This window comes from Saprolegnia diclina, assembly GCF_000281045.1.
Source record: "Saprolegnia diclina VS20 unplaced genomic scaffold supercont1.32, whole genome shotgun sequence".
Taxonomy (NCBI): domain Eukaryota; phylum Oomycota; class Saprolegniomycetes; order Saprolegniales; family Saprolegniaceae; genus Saprolegnia; species Saprolegnia diclina.
Genome location: NW_008246099.1, coordinates 498514 through 513960, shown reverse-complemented (window position 1 = coordinate 513960; position 15447 = coordinate 498514). Strand labels below are relative to the sequence as shown.

The 15447-nt window shown below is 56.5% G+C and overlaps 6 protein-coding genes across 6 annotated transcripts; 4 read left to right on the top strand and 2 right to left on the bottom strand.

The window, feature by feature from the left end:
- Positions 1-192: 192 nt before the first annotated feature.
- Positions 193-2783, top strand: SDRG_09907 (hypothetical protein). The gene is made up of 5 exons (XM_008615869.1): positions 193-366; positions 410-475; positions 522-2105; positions 2152-2385; positions 2434-2783. Exons 1-5 carry the CDS (start codon positions 253-255, stop codon positions 2677-2679), a joined length of 2244 nt encoding a protein of 747 aa, XP_008614091.1. The 5' UTR covers positions 193-252; the 3' UTR covers positions 2680-2783.
- On the bottom strand, positions 2702-3491 carry SDRG_09906 (hypothetical protein). Its single transcript, XM_008615868.1, has one exon. It carries the CDS (start codon positions 3403-3405, stop codon positions 2800-2802), a length of 606 nt encoding a protein of 201 aa, XP_008614090.1. The 5' UTR covers positions 3406-3491; the 3' UTR covers positions 2702-2799.
- An 891-nt stretch (positions 3492-4382) lies between these two features.
- On the top strand, positions 4383-4643 carry SDRG_09905 (hypothetical protein; the record flags this gene model as incomplete). Its single annotated transcript, XM_008615867.1, has 1 exon — positions 4383-4643. One exon carries the CDS (start codon positions 4383-4385, stop codon positions 4641-4643), a length of 261 nt encoding a protein of 86 aa, XP_008614089.1.
- A 1750-nt stretch (positions 4644-6393) lies between these two features.
- On the top strand, positions 6394-10629 carry SDRG_09904 (hypothetical protein). The gene is made up of 3 exons (XM_008615866.1): positions 6394-6765; positions 6816-8141; positions 8191-10629. Exons 1-3 carry the CDS (start codon positions 6460-6462, stop codon positions 10405-10407), a joined length of 3849 nt encoding a protein of 1282 aa, XP_008614088.1. The 5' UTR covers positions 6394-6459; the 3' UTR covers positions 10408-10629.
- A 407-nt stretch (positions 10630-11036) lies between these two features.
- On the top strand, positions 11037-12106 carry SDRG_09903 (hypothetical protein). The gene is made up of 4 exons (XM_008615865.1): positions 11037-11191; positions 11241-11411; positions 11454-11748; positions 11804-12106. The coding sequence occupies exons 1-4, from the start codon at positions 11045-11047 to the stop codon at positions 12049-12051; spliced, it is 861 nt and encodes a 286-aa protein (XP_008614087.1). The 5' UTR covers positions 11037-11044; the 3' UTR covers positions 12052-12106.
- On the bottom strand, positions 12063-12836 carry SDRG_09902 (hypothetical protein). Its single transcript, XM_008615864.1, has one exon. The coding sequence runs from the start codon at positions 12659-12661 to the stop codon at positions 12170-12172; it is 492 nt and encodes a 163-aa protein (XP_008614086.1). The 5' UTR covers positions 12662-12836; the 3' UTR covers positions 12063-12169.
- Positions 12837-15447: the final 2611 nt, after the last annotated feature.

Sequence of the window (15447 nt, the reverse complement as noted above, 5' to 3'; positions counted from 1 at the left end):
TCTAAAAGACCACCGACGCCTGGCACGTATACTTATCAACGACGTGGGTTTGAATGCGGGGGTGCGGGTGGCAAATGGTGCGTTCGGATTGGCTTATTACGTTTCAGCCAATCCGCCAATCATGGGACTTCCGATGCTCAACTCAAATACCGGTGCCCGGAACTCAATTTTCAGTATTTATGTTTGTAGGGGCCAAACTCAACTCAACGCTGGGGACTGGAGGCAGTCGAGGACCGGTGCGAAACAGCAAGCATGTCGTCGCTCTTGTCCGGGATCCGCTTCGTCGCGAACGCCGACTCGGACGACGAGAGCAGCAAGAAGAAGGCCAAGAAGCACAAGAAGGAGTCCAAGAAGCACAAGAAGAAGGTACGTTCTTCATGCTTGATGACCACGGCTCATCACACAGAAGGACGCGCCTCCATCGCCGCCGGCCCCAACGCCGTCGCTGCTCAAGCGCGACGAATGGATGGACATGGTGTGTGCAAGCTCTGGCTCCTGTAGTGATCGTGTATGTGTGGCAGGACTTCGTGTCGGGGCCACGTAAGGTGGAGCTCTCGGTCGACGACCAGCGAAAGGCCGACGAAGCTGCAACGCTTCAGGAGGAGATTGACAACGGGAAGCGCGAACCCAACACAGGTCTTCTCTACGGCCTCTACGACCCCAAGAAAGTCGAGCAAGTGGCCATGATGGCCGCGCCCGTGGACGCAACTGTCGGCGACGGCGGTGCGAGCTGGAAGGCCAAGATGCTGCAGCGGGCGAAGGACCGCGCGCGGGAGACGGGTCAATCCCTGGAATCCGTCGTTCAGGCGCAGTATGGCATGGACCTGCAAATGCTCGAGGAGCAAGCGCGCGGCGCCCGCATGGACGCGCACCTGCACTACAAGCGTCATCGCGATTCGGACCAGCAACGACGACGTGACGCATCTTCTTCGGGTGGCGACAAGTCTCTTATTGAGAAGTACAACAAGCGCATCGAGCGCTCGGGGCTTTCGTCGTCGGCCTTGGCAACAAGCAGCGGCGATAAGGAGGGTGCCAAACAATACGCCGAGGATGACGAGGAGCCTATCGATTATTCGAAGCTTCCGGACAGCGACGACGATACACGCCGCCGCGGGCAGCCCGTGCGCCGCAGAGACGACCGTAACCGACGTCGATCCCGTGATCGCAGTCGGGATCGAACCCGACGTCGGTTGCCGAGTCCGCGTCGACGCAGTCGCAGTCGGTCCCGTCGGTCGCCGAGCCCCGTCAACTCGGAGCCCGAAGAGGAAGCGAAGAGACGTGCGGCGTTTTTGTACGGGTCACTGACAGCTCCCCGAGCGACACCTATCGCCACTGAAGAAATTGCCGTCGTCGAGGAAGCGTCAACGCAGGCGCCGACGTCTGTTTTGACGGAAGAAGTACCTCGTTTAGAGTCGGGTGCGATCGACTTGAACCAGCTTGCCGCGCGTGCACTCAAGGCCAAGATGCGCGGCGACCTTGTCAACTTTGAGCGCTTTACGGCGCAGCTCAATGAAGCCGAGCGCGACGAAATCCACGCGTCTGCGCCGGCCATGGCATCTCGTCAGCGCGCCCGGGTGCCAATGCGGCCCGAGGATCTCAAGCCTGGCTCCAAGAAGGGCAAGCGTAGCACTGTCGACAGCGGTGCACACTTGAGTCTCGAAGAGCTCGTTCGAAACGAGCGCAACGCGCCAGATATGGACTCGGTTCATGCGCAGAACGTCATGCGCCTGGGGACGCGCTACAATCACTCGGACGTCAAAGGTGCAAGTGCGAGCGGCCTCGACGAGGAAGATGCGGTCGACATGCGGCTATACCGGGATGCGAAGGACCGGCTCACGGAGCGCGCGTTCGTCCAGAGCTCGGAGCGGCAAATGCTCAAGAGCCGGATGCAGTGGGACACGGCCATGCAGCGCTGTTGGTTCTGTATGAAGAGCGAGAGCTTCAAGAAGCACCTCATGATTGCGATGGGCGAGTATGCATACGTCGCGCTGCCGTCGGCCGCGACGATCGTGCCCGGTCAGTGCATCATCGCCCCCATGGAACACCTCGCGTCGACGACGGCGGCCGACGAAAACACGGTCGCCGAGATTGAACGCTTCAAGAAGGTACACAATCGTGGATTACTTGATCGCGTAATATGCACTGTCGTAGGCGCTGCGCTCCATGTGGGCGGCCTCGGGCTCCGCAGTTGTTTTTCTCGAGACGACGATGGACCCAGCCAAGAAGCGTCACACGGTCATCGAGTGCGTGCCCGTGCCGCTGCAATTGGAGCCGGACGTGCCCATGTACTTTAAGCAAGGCTTGGTCGAATGCGACGAAGAGTGGGCGACGCACAAGAAGGTCATCGACACGACCGAGAAGGGGCTCCAACGCTCGATCCCGCCGGTATGGTCCATCGATGATGGCGACTTCATCCAGTGTCGAATGCTGTAGCAATTCGCCTACTTTCACGTCGAGTGGTCGAACGGTGGGTACGGTCACATCATTGAAGACGCGGCGCAATTCCCGAAAGACTTTGGCATGGACATCCTCTCGGGCATCCTCGAGGTCGACCCGCGCCGATATGGCAAGTACCACGCCTCGTTTGACGCCGAGAAGGACCGCGTCCGCGACTTCCTCGCGATGTGGCAGCCGTTTGACTGGACTCAGGAGCTCGATGGCGGCGAATACGCGACGTAGTAGTACTGCGGCCAGCGAGAACGCGGAAATCGGTGGATGCGTCGCGTTAGAATCGTCGTGAATACTACTAGTACACGGAACGCTCTATTATAGTTTGACGTACAAAGCACGGAGGGACGACTACGACGTCGACATGAGCGCCCTGAATCGCTGCTTGTCGGTCGGCTCGAGGAGCTTTTGCGCAATCGCACGGCTGCGCCACACAAAGTCGCTCGGCGCCGCAAAACCTTCAGACCGCTTTCGCTTCAGTGGGCGAGGGGACGGTCCGCGGACGACGACCATCGACTGGTCACGGCGCTTGGCGGCGCGTCGTCGCCAAAGGCGGTACGTCCGCTGGAGCACCCGGGCGGCGTGAGCACGCTCCATGTGTTCGGATATTGAGAACGCCATGTCGACATCTTCGTCTTCGTCGTCGCAGAGTGCGTCGCAGTCCATCGAGAAGGCATCTTCACTGCCATCCGTCTCATCCTCGCTGTCCCAATTGTCGGCGATGGACGCAAATACGCACGACCGGCGCCGGGTATGCAGAAGCTCAGTGGCGTCGCGCCCCGACGGCAGTAGTATGCGACGCGGTGTAAAGGCTGCGGTGGGTGCTGGTGCCGAAGCTCGAAGCGCCATCACGACGCGGTCAACGACATCTTCGACGTTGGCGGTGAAGCGGGACATGGCTTCCCGGAGCATGTGCCAAGGCGCAGCATACGAGGAGATGCGCTTCTCATCGGCCATGCTGCTCGTAGTTGCTGGTGCCAGTTAAGGAATGGCTTCGTCCATCGCGATATGACCAGGGTATGCGACCATCATGCGACATCGCCCTTGGATATCGAAGCTGAGATCCTTTCCACTCGTGCTGGCTGCTCATTGGCGCAGGCGATCCTACAAGAACACTTTGATTGGCCAATTGAAACACCGAAACGTCTTGCGCGCGTTGATTGGTTGACAAAAAAATTCCCGCAGCCAATCCGCACCACGAACGAGTGGAAGATTCGAACGAACGCAGCACGGAGGAATACTGAACAAGGCCCATATGTTTAAAACTTAATATGATGTCTTGTGTTTAATACAGCGCCTGACAGGAGACACGTGGGACGTGCAGTCATGCACTCTGGCGTTCGTCTTTGTTCCGCCGCCAAGACACGCAGGACAAGCGAAAAACAATCCGAGGCAGATGCCGCGATGTGTCGCCGATACTTTGGCTCAGGTCCTCGATCGTGTCGCGTGGATGCGTCCAGCGGTCGCTGCCTCGAAACCTGGTCGGCAGCCCTTGCCAGTCCACAAACTCGACCGAAAAGTCCAGAAATGCAAGATATGCAACAAATGGCGAGTGCTAAGCAGACGGCAAATGCAGTATCAAGTCGTCCAAAGCGTCGACGCAGCGTCGGGATCAAAGACCAGCGCATTACAACCGCTGTCTTGCCGACGACGCGCTGTCCACCGTGGCAAGATGGCGCGGTCCAACTCACCCCAACACAAAATGCAGTCGTTCTTCAAGAAGCTGCGAATGTCCAGCACGACTTAGCAGCGAAATAGCAAGACCTTAATTATGAAAACATCGCGCAGGGCCAACTTAACAGCGTTTTGAATGTGGGAGATGCGCCGACTGTAATGGTGTTTAATTCACTTGTACTATACACCTGAGCGAAAGCTGCATGCGCCACGTTCCTCTTACTTTTCAATTTGCCGAGTCCGAAGGAAGCAAGGGAGATATGATGTCGACGACCAGCTACTCGTGGTGCGAGGCGTCCGTCGCCAAGGCCCAACGCCGCCCTTCGACGACGCGCCGTGCTGCACCCAAGGCCCGCGGCCTCAATAAGGCCAAGCCGCAGGTCATGCCACCCCGCAACGCGCTCCAGACGCAAGTCCGCGACCTCCAGAAGACAAAGAAGGCCCTTCAGCAGCGCCCTATGCGCAAGCTCCTCGAAGTTGAAGCCTTTGCCGCGACCATGCCGTGTCTGGCTTCCTTCTAAGGACGCACTCTAATGTGCATGAACTATGAACCTCCTCCATGTTGTGACCACCGACTATTTAAAACCCCAAAAAATGAAGCCTTCCTCTCATCACGAAATACTGTGTTGGTGACACCTATGCGAGCCCACGATGCGAGCCCCTTGTTTAGTGCCCCATTGTCTTGACCTCGCGCGAGCTATGACTCGGCGAGTGGGGTCCACCACGGGATGGATCTCTTCGTGCGCCGCTCGGTCCCAACGACCAAGTGCTGGAGCCAACTCCCACGCATTCAGGCGTAGCGCTACGTATGCGAAGTCTTTGTGTCATAATGAAGATAACGCGGAACACGTTCATATATATATATATATATTGTCTTGCCATTCGCGAAGCCGAGCAAGCCGAAGCGAGCGAGCCGGACTAATCTGGTCTGACTGTAGGTAACGTCTATTGAGCACAACGACCCAATTCGTTCGTTGTTCACCGTAAGAACAATTTGGTTCGCGTTGGTGCGCTGGCCATACGTCCGCGCGATCTGGCGCGCTTTTGGACCGATGCGGGATATTTGGAAGATGCAACACCTGTCGTCAGTCGCTGGCTTTCTCTAGTACGGCGCGGCGGCACACCCTCTGGCTGATCTTGCACCCCTGCGTCTGGTATTGTCTTCCGCACGACGCTGACAAAACTTCCCGCTGCTGCGCTCCCGGTCAAGCCAGCTACTATCACAATATCCGGCACTTGGCTCGTCGTGCTGTGGTGCCATCGCTTGGCGAGTGGCTGAACGCTCTTCGAGACAACCCTTGATGTGCGCACCACCTTGTCCCTCGCACAACTCCGAATCGCAACCACTACAGTAACGCTCCTCGCTTGACGCACCGACTTTGCTTCACGAGCGCATTAGGAGTCCGCCATATCTTTATAATTGCATGTAATAACTCCATTCAATAACAACGGTCTCCTTCGCGAGACCCTTGCGCCGCCACGCCTTGGTACCGAATTCCGAGCATAGTTGCCGCGCTGTGCCCTCGCAGGGCTTCTGGGTTGCAACTCGATGGCAAGCCACAAATGCGTCGACAAAAATTTGGCCATTCGCTTGACGACAAAATTGATGCCATTTGACGGTGCTTCCAGGTGCATGTCGGTAGGCTCAAGCCTCGATAGCGATAGCCTCTTTCGTTCGCGAGGAGATGAGATTGGTGGGCCTTCTTTCCGCCGTATCCGGATGGCACCGATGCTTTGGCAAGCTCCGAGTCGTCCACTACCTGGTACATATCACGAATACACACTTCACTTTGCTCTCTTGCGTTGCCTCTCTTGAATCTCATACACCTTGAGTTTATTATGGTATACTCCAAATATCTTGTTTTTGCCTTTTTGAGGCAAGATGTATTCTCGCTGCTGTTGAAAGATCGTGCTCGAAAGAACTCACAGAAAGGTGCTGCATTGTGCGAAGAATGCCAATTGTGCGGTGCAGCTTGCTTTCGTAATTCGTTGAATTGAAGCAGGTCATCGGACGATAACACTGACGCTGCAGCGTCATAACAACGGTGATCTCGCGCGAGGATCGCATCCCTTGCGCAATCTTTCTGTTGCCAGCACCTGAGCGAGCTCAGTCCGTCGAGAAAGCACATCGAGTGGGCAAGGTGGCTTCCGCATCATGAACCGACAGCATCAAATGATCCAAGAAACCAAAACCCAGAAAGACTTTATTCTTAGCATGGCCGTTGTTCAACCCAAGTGCTGGGCCTGGCGCCAAGCACAAACTCGATTTGTGCTGGTCGCTATCTTTAGCATCCCTTTCCGTGAGTTCAGACACGTTCACTTCCGATCTGTAGTCGCATGGTCAAGGTGCACATGCGCAACTCGGACCCGACGCCAGCACCTGAGCCCGGCTACGTGCTGGCAGCCACGCCAAAGGCGGGAGGCGTCGCATCGCCGCCACCATCGCCGTCGAGCAAGAAAGCTGTGAAACCAAAGCGCAAGCCGGGAGAGTCGGTCTCATTTTCGCAGCTCTTTCGGTTCGCGGACCCAACCGACAAGGGCCTTATGGTCGTCGGTACGCTCTGTGCGACAGCCACGGGCTGCGCGCAGCCACTTCGCATCCTTCTCTTCGGCGGTGTGGTATCGGCCTTCAACCCCACTGGCGTACAGCTCAAATGCAATCCATGACGTGACTGATCATTCCGTGTATGTAGACCAGCGACATGCTAAACCAAGTTACGACGATCTGCCTCACGTTTGTGGGCATGGGCGTCGGTGTCATCATTTGCGGCTTTGGTCAAGTTGCTTGCTGGAGCTACACATCGTCGCGCCAGGCGCAGCGGCTCCGCGCGTGCTACATTGACGGTATCCTCAAGCAAGAGATCGGCTGGTTCGACGTCAACAACCCGCAGACGCTCTCGAGCAAGGTTACGGAGACGATCCTCCTTATTCAGGACGGCATCGGGCGCAAGGTGGGCGACGGATTCAACTTTTTCGCCATGTTTGTGTGCGGCATCGCGATCGGTTTCAAGTCGGGCTGGAAGCTCTCGCTCGTCGTCCTTGCCTTCCTCCCGCTCTTGGCGACGGGCATCTTTACAATGGTTAAGACGGTCGCGGCCGCGGTCCAGCGCGCGATCAAAGCCTACGGCGCTGCCGGCGCCGTCGCCGAAGAAGCGCTCAGCAACATTCGCACGGTGCACATGTTCAACTCGATGGCCGCGACAGCCAAAAAGTACGACCATGCGCTCGTCGAGGCCGAGGCCGCAGGCATCCAGAAGGGCCTCATGTCGGGCGTTAGCGGCGGCTTTACCTTTTGCATGATTTTCGTCACGTACACGGTCGCCATCTCGTACGGCGCAGTCTTGGTAGCCAACGACAACCTGGAAACTCCAAAGTGCACGAACGACTGCTACGACGGGGGGCGCGTCCTCATCGTCTTTTTTGGTGTTATCATGGGCGCCATGGCTCTTGGCCAAGCTGGTCCATCGATCGAAGCGACCGCGTCGGCGCGCGCAGCGGCCTTTGACGCTTACGCCATCATGGACCGGGCGTCGGCGATCGACCCGATGGCAACGACGGGCCGACGACTCGACCACGTTGATGGTCAGATTACGCTCGAAAACATTGAATTTGTGTACCCCAACCGCCCCGAAATTCAAGTGTGCAACGGATACAGCTTGGACATTCGCGCGGGCGAGAAGGTCGCGCTCGTGGGTCCGAGCGGGTCGGGCAAGAGTACAATCGTGTCGCTCGTCGAGCGTTTCTACGACCCAGTCTCTGGTGTCGTGAAACTCGATGGCGTCGACTTGCGAGAGCTCAACACGCGTTGGCTGCGGTCGCAAATAGGCCTCGTCGGCCAAGAGCCATGCTTGTTCGCAGATACAATCGCCAACAACATTGGCCACGGCAAGCCGGGGGCGACGCTCGATGAGATCCACGACGCTGCGCGCCAAGCCAACGCGTTCGACTTTATCAAGAGCTTTCCTCTTGGCTTTGATACGATGGTCGGCGAGCGCGGCACGCAGCTCTCGGGCGGTCAGGTGCCCCAGCTTCAGTGAGAGAGCACTCTTCATCTGTTTGTTTATGTAGAAACAACGCATCGCGATAGCCCGAGCAATCATCAAGAATCCAGCGGTGCTTCTCCTGGACGAAGCAACGTCCGCGCTTGACACGGAAAGTGAGGGCATCGTGCAGGAATCGCTCGACAAGCTCCTCGAAGCGCGAAAGCGCACGACAATCATTATTGCGCACCGACTGGCCACGGTCCGTGACGCCGACCGTATTGTCGTCTTGGACACTGGCCGCGTTGTCGAGCAAGGGTCCCACGACGAGCTCATGCGCCTCGAGAACGGTCAGTACCGCATGCTTGTCGAAGCCCAGTCGCGGAAAAGCCCAGCGAAGCGAACGAGCGGCGTGATGGGTTTTGCGGAAGAGAACGACGACGTTGCGACCGTTGGTTCGTCCGTGGTGTCCCCCTCAACTCCCGCGAAGTCAACACCAGTGGCTTCCGCCGAGGAGCTGCCGTCGACCAAGTTGTACGAGGTGCCTGCTTCACGCATCTGGGCCCTAAGCCAGCCGGAGCTACACTATACGATTCTCGGCTGCATTGGATCGGTCATCTCGGGTGCGACGTTTCCAGTCTGGGGCGTGCTCTTGTCCAAGTGTATTGTGCTCTTCTTCGACTTCAAGCTGACGGCTGACGAAATGAAGACGCGGGGTTGGCACTGGGGATGCTACTTCTTGATCCTTGGTGCCGCTTACGCATCTGGGAAGATCGCGCAGGACTATGGCTTTAGCGTCGTTTCGGAGCGCCTCACAACGCGCATCCGAGCGATGGGTTTTGCGGCCATGCTGCGCCAAGAGGTTGGATGGTACGACCTGCCAGAACACTCGTCCGGGGCGCTCACAACCGGCCTCTCGACCGACTGCGCCATGATGCAAAAGATCTCCGCCGACCTCCTCAAGAACGTGCTCAACATGGCGGTGTGCCTCCTCACGGCCTTTGCGATCGCGTTCTACTACAGCTGGCAAATGACGCTCGCGCTCCTCGCTGTCTTCCCGATGCTCGCGTTTGCGAGCAAGATGCGCGCCAAGTCAATGCAATCCGATGAAACCAAGGAGAATCCTGGCGACGTTCTTGCCGGTGCACTCCTCTCGGAAACAATCAACTCGATTCGCACCGTCGCGTCGTTCAACCTCGAGTCTACCATCGCAGCCACATACTGCAAGCACGTCGCCGTCGCCATCAAAGCTGACCAGCGGGCTGCGCTTATCGGTGGTCTCGTCTTTGGTGTTGCCCAAAGCATGATGTTCTTCGCGATGGCCTTCCTCTTCTACATCGGCGGCTACATGATCTCGCACGGCATCATCACGTTCGAGCAGATGTTCATGGTGCTCATGGCCATCATGATGAGCAGCTTTGGCGTCGGGCAGGCGGCGCAGAGTCTCGCCGAGCGCGGCAAGGTCGCACGCGCCGCCTCGAACGTTTTCTCGCTCATCGACCGCATACCCAAGATCGATGCCATGTCGACGACCGGGCGGACACTGGACCACGTCGTGGGCACGATCACATTTGAAAGCGTTCAGTTTGCGTACCCTGCGCGGCCCGACTCGCGCGTGTATGTCGACTACAACCTCGTGATCGAGGCCGGTACGACGGTCGCGCTCGTTGGCGCGAGCGGCAGTGGCAAGAGCACGGCCATCGGACTCATCGAGCGCTTCTACGATCCGCTGGCCGGCCGCGTGCTTCTTGATGGCGTGGACCTCCACGAGCTGAATCTTAGTTGGCTCCGCGAGCACATTTCACTCGTTGGGCAAGAGCCTGTGCTCTTTACGGGCACGATTGCTGACAACATCTTGACGGGCAAGCCGGGAGCGAGCATGGACGATGTCGAAGCTGCTGCTAAGATGGCCAACGCCCACGAGTTCATCTCCAAGTTTCCCGACGGATACCACACGCACGTCGGCGATCGCGGTGTGCAAGTGTCGGGCGGCCAGAAGCAGCGCATTGCCATTGCGCGCGCCATTCTGAGGGACCCAGAGGTCTTGCTGCTGGACGAAGCCACAAGTGCGCTCGACAACGAGAGCGAGCGCATCGTGCAAGCGTCACTCGACGCGCTTCTGAAAATGAAGAAGCGCACGACCGTGATTGTGGCCCACCGCCTCACGACGATCCGCGACGCAGACAAGATTGCCGTCGCGCACGAGGGCCGCATCGTCGAACAAGGTACGCACGACCAACTCATGGCCGTCGGCGGCATCTACAAGGCGCTCGTGGCGCGCCAAATGGCCGCGATCGAGTCATAGATTTTGTGCCAATCTATTTGCCACTTGGGAAAATGACCAAACTGGGTGAACGATGGCGCCAATTCAACCAAAACTGGGTAAATTGCATAAAAATACATAGACGTGGTTTTACTATGCTGTGGCACAGCTCTGAGGCACGCTATGGCGTCGAGACGTGCCCCTGTCCTTCTACGCCTCCTTATTCGCAAACAATAATACCTGTGCAACAAACCTTCAACCTCCCTTCCCTGCGCCAACCTTGTCACACAACCCCAAATACCCTGCCGGGAACTTCAAAATTCCTGTTTTGGCGCAACACACCCAGATTTGTCAATTTCCCCTTCACTTTTGCAGAGGGGCAACCAACTCGGGGGCACGCACGCGTGTCCACTGCGAACGGAAGCTGTTGCGGCCAAACGCGACAAGACACGCCGGCGGACCGAGCTTGGTTGCAGTCGTAGTGGGCTTGATATTTCTCCGTGCCACCTTCAAGCTTCTCGCTCACGCTTGATCTTTTCGGCACTTCAAGCTTCTCGCTCACGCTTGATCTTTTCGGCACTTCAACGACCGCTCCGTGTTTCGTAAGCCGATCATGCACCACGCCTGTCGCACCCACCCGCCGTCGGAGAACCGGATATGACAGTCATTTATCCGGACAATGAAGCGCTGGTGCACCACGGTGGTGGCTGCGCGCCAGCAGCTCATGGCGCGCGGGCTTCCGCGCCTCGATGCAAGTGCTCTCGTGCGCTACGCGTTCGATCCACCGATGACTATCGAAGGCATGGTGTCGGCGCCGACGACGCCGGTGCGAAGTTGCTCCTGGAGCGACGCGGCTCATCGTCGTTGGCGTGTAGCTAAGCGAAGCGCAATGGTCGTCTGTCGATGCATTGGCTGCGCGTCGTCTGAAGGGCGAGCCGCTGGCCTACGTTCTCGGCACGAAGGAGTTTTGGTCCTTGCCGTTCAGGGTTACGCCGGCGACGCTCATTCCGAGACCCGAAACGGAGCGGCTACTGGATATCATGCTCGTACGTTCGACGATGACAACGGACGTAAAATGGATGTTGTAGCAACACCGGCAAGACAAAGGCGAAGCGTTGCGCGTACTGGACCTTGGCACCGGCAGCGGTTGTCTCTTGGTCGCAGCGTTGACCGAGTACCCGCGCGCGACGGGCCTGGGTGTCGACGTCTCGGCAGCGGCGCTGGACGTCGCGTCATCCAATGCTGTTGCGCTTGGCGTTGCCGCCCGAGCGCGTTTTATGGAACACGACATGACCACCTTGGAGTTGTACGAAGACTTCGACGTTGTGTTGTGCAACCCACCATACATTGCTCTCAGTGAAGTCGATGTCATGGATGACCACGGTACACGACATGCCAGATATATGAGGTAGCGGATAGCTCCACTATGGATGTGTAGTGGCGGCGTACGAACCCCACTCGGCACTCTTTGCGGACAACAACGGTTTGGCCGTGTACGAGGCTCTGATTCCGAGGCTTCCTCCCCTTGTCGCACCCGGTGGCGACGTGCTCCTTGAAGTCGGGTTTACCCAAGCCGGCACGGTAGCGTCGCTCTTTGAAGGCACGCCAGCCTGGTCCGCGCCACGCATCGTGTTCGACCTTTGCGGCGTTGCGCGCTGCGTGGCTGTGCAGCGGCGGTGGGATTAAGGTCCACTACAGGTCTTTCATAAAATGTAAATACATTCAAGTTCGACAACTAAGACGACGACGACACACTGTCTTTCTATCGGGATAAATAGGCTTCCATGATTGACGTCGTCGGCGATTACACTTCCTCGACACACCCAATGAGGTAGTCGAGGGATTCTTCAAACGTCATGTTGTCGAGCATGAGCATCTGCATCTGACACTCGGAGACATCCGTGACGTCGGTAGGCGATGCAGCGGACGTTGCCGCCGCCGTGGGTGTCATTGCGACCGGGTCGACGGCTTCGAACGTGATCGACTTGATCTCGTTATAGACGGCCTCCATGACATCTTGCGTTTTCTTGGCCTTGGAGCCCGGGCCCTTCTTGAGCCCACGCATCTGGCGGAAGAGCTTCTCGCGGTACTTTTGGGCATGTGTCTGAGTCTGGCGCGGGGTGCGCGTGCCGACGTAGCTTGCGATCGCCTTCCACGGGCCCTTGGGATACAGCTCGAGCGCGACGAGAAACCGCTTGTGCTCAAGCTCGGACCACGCACCCGAGACGGCGGGGCGCTCTTCCTTGACGGTGGTCGTCATGACCGGGAGCATGCTCTGCGGAAAGAAGTACATCATGCTGTGTCGGCGACTTGGTAAGTTCACAAATGACTTTTCGCTCTGATTCTTGGCCGCTGCTACGCTGAGACACGCGCGTATAGCCGGTTGCAGGGCGGCCTTAGCTCAGGTGCCGATCCTGGCATCGTCCCACGACAGCGAGTGATTGGGAACGGAGAGTGATTATTGGTTGAAAAGATGTGCCTGGACTTATTTGATTGGATGGAAAATGGAAAGGCCCAGCCATCATGGCGCCGTAATCGCTCGAAAACAGATGACACTATTCGCGTGTCAAGAAGCCAACCCAGACGGACGACCAGCTGTCGTCGCCATGCGAGTATACTCGGGTTTGTATAAGGAAGAGTGGAGCAGGATGGGAGGCACGCCGGCATCAACGTTGCCATTTCGCGGTGCACGAGGCAACATGGGAGACGCCACTCGACGTACAGTGTGGCAGCTGGCATACAATTAATTTGTAATGCGAGCAGAGCTTGAAGTTGGAAGGGTCGTCTGGCCGTGGCGGTGGGTTGAGCGTTGGATGAGAAGGAAGGGGGCATCGAATTGGAAATAGATCAAGACCAAACCATCCCTCATCAGCCGCAGTCCACTGTCGTACTGCAAGAGAGATCAAGACCAAATCACCATATGGCGTCGCACGACGCCCAATTGACAAGCTTTGTGTCGCACGGCCGTGCTTGCAAGAAAAAGAGATGAAGAGATGGCAACGGCGGCGTCTTTGTGGGGCAGACATCATTGATCGTCGCGCAGCTGTCACCAAAACTGTACATCAGACAGGCAGAGTGGAGCTGCAGAGTTGGCGATCGCCATAAACGTCATCCATCCATCGCTCCCTCTTGAAAGCGTTGGAGGGGTCGCTGATAACGCCCATGCTGCAACTTTGCAAGAGTTCTTCCCGCTGAACCATGGCAGCTCACATGCGCGCGACACGCTACGGCGAGATCGGTGGCGTGCCATTGCCAGGTGCTCATCTCCACGTGGCCAAGCAGGTGAGCAAGGAGAGATTGGCCGTCCCGCGTAATGCGCTCCTTTATCCCGGCAGCACTACATGTAATACGAACAAGAGTTGCTCGACGCAAAGATCGAGACCACATTTCGCATGCGCTGATTGGCTTACTGTACCCTGATCGGTCTCAGATTATGGGCGCATAATCACCGCCGTGACGATCCGACGTGCAAACGGCGGGCTCACTTGCGACCGTTGCAAGATGTTGTCGAGATTCGATCGTCGTACAAAGCTTTAGTATTTTGGGCATCAAGAGAATCAGCGACACACTTTCCGTCGAAGGCACATGTTTAGCATTGGTTCGTGTATCAACACTACATCGGCACCTTGCTCGTACTGCAAATGAAATTCTACCATTCCTGTTTCGAGAGGATTGAAACTCAAGTCGAGCAAAAGAAGCTGCTGCCACCCGGCTATGACGCACGCCAATCATCGCGTACTATATAGGCGACGTGTGTCGGCAACACTAACATAGTGGTATTCACGAGATCAAATGGAGTCACGTCACTACACACCCAAGAAGCCGAGATATGACTCATGCGCGCAGAACCAGCAAGTGAGATTACATATTTTTCTATAATTTCACCGCTCATTACCCTACCTCAAAGTACAGTAGTGAAAGGTGTACTAATACAAATTGTACTGCGCAAACATTTCGATGTATACTACGTAAACTTTTACCAGGTGGAAGTCCTTACACCCATTCTTTGGACATCCCGCTGAAATCAGCGGTCACAAATTCGACATCTTTAACACATGTTAATCCGCGTTTCGTATGCTTTAACGGACGGCTGTCATAGCGTAGCGTATTTTTGTGCCAAATCGATGTGTTGCACCCAACTCAACACGGCAATGAATGGTTGTGAATGTATCAATTCTATTTCTTACAGCTTACCCCAGGAATTCATGCACGGCGAACAAGAATTGGGGTTTCTTCCGAAGGGACGAGGTGCACTACCGGTATGGGGTTGCCGCAACTAAGAAGTCGCACAACTCTTGCCTGGGAGATATGTTTGTATTGCCTTCCAACCATGTACATGAGAAGGTGCACGATTGACCAGAAACGAAGAATTTGATCTTCCAGGCAAGACGTTATCTGATCGCCATCTAGAACACTAATCACGCTTGGCTTCTCGAACTTTTCTGCAACTACTCCGACGGAAAATGGGATATGCAGTAGCTTCCACAGTCGACGAGAATTCGGCCCGACGGATGTTGACATTATTGCAACTGTATGTGCAAGTCATTATATATCGGTATATATATGAACGTGTTTCGCGGAATCTTCATAATTACACAAAGACTTCGCATACGTAGAGACTAGCAATCTCCTTCTTCTTCATTCGCTCGCCGGTATGTACAAAGAAGTCTACCGACCGCTCATGCCGACCGCCAGCGATCCCTTTGCACAGTGGTTCATCCCAAAGGCAGATTGGCATTACGAAAACATTGAAAGCGGTGTCCCAGACTTAAATGATGGATGTGCTGGTACCGGTCATAGAAGATGATCGAGTTCTAATCTGGAGCCAAAAGCGCTTCGTTTGCTCTTGTTTTTAGCAGCCGGTGTACAGGTTTCGACGACCATACCGGCATATATTGTCGCCTTATCTTCATACGACCAGATTTGGCATACGTAGAAGCAATCTCCATCCCTACTTCGCCAGGCCGTGGCTGCGCAATTGGTGGCAAATCAAATCCCAACTTGACAACAGTCGTCGCATTGTGGTTGCGGCCCGGGAATGCCGCATGACAACGCGGCCCTTCCCTACCAAGCTTCGCGATC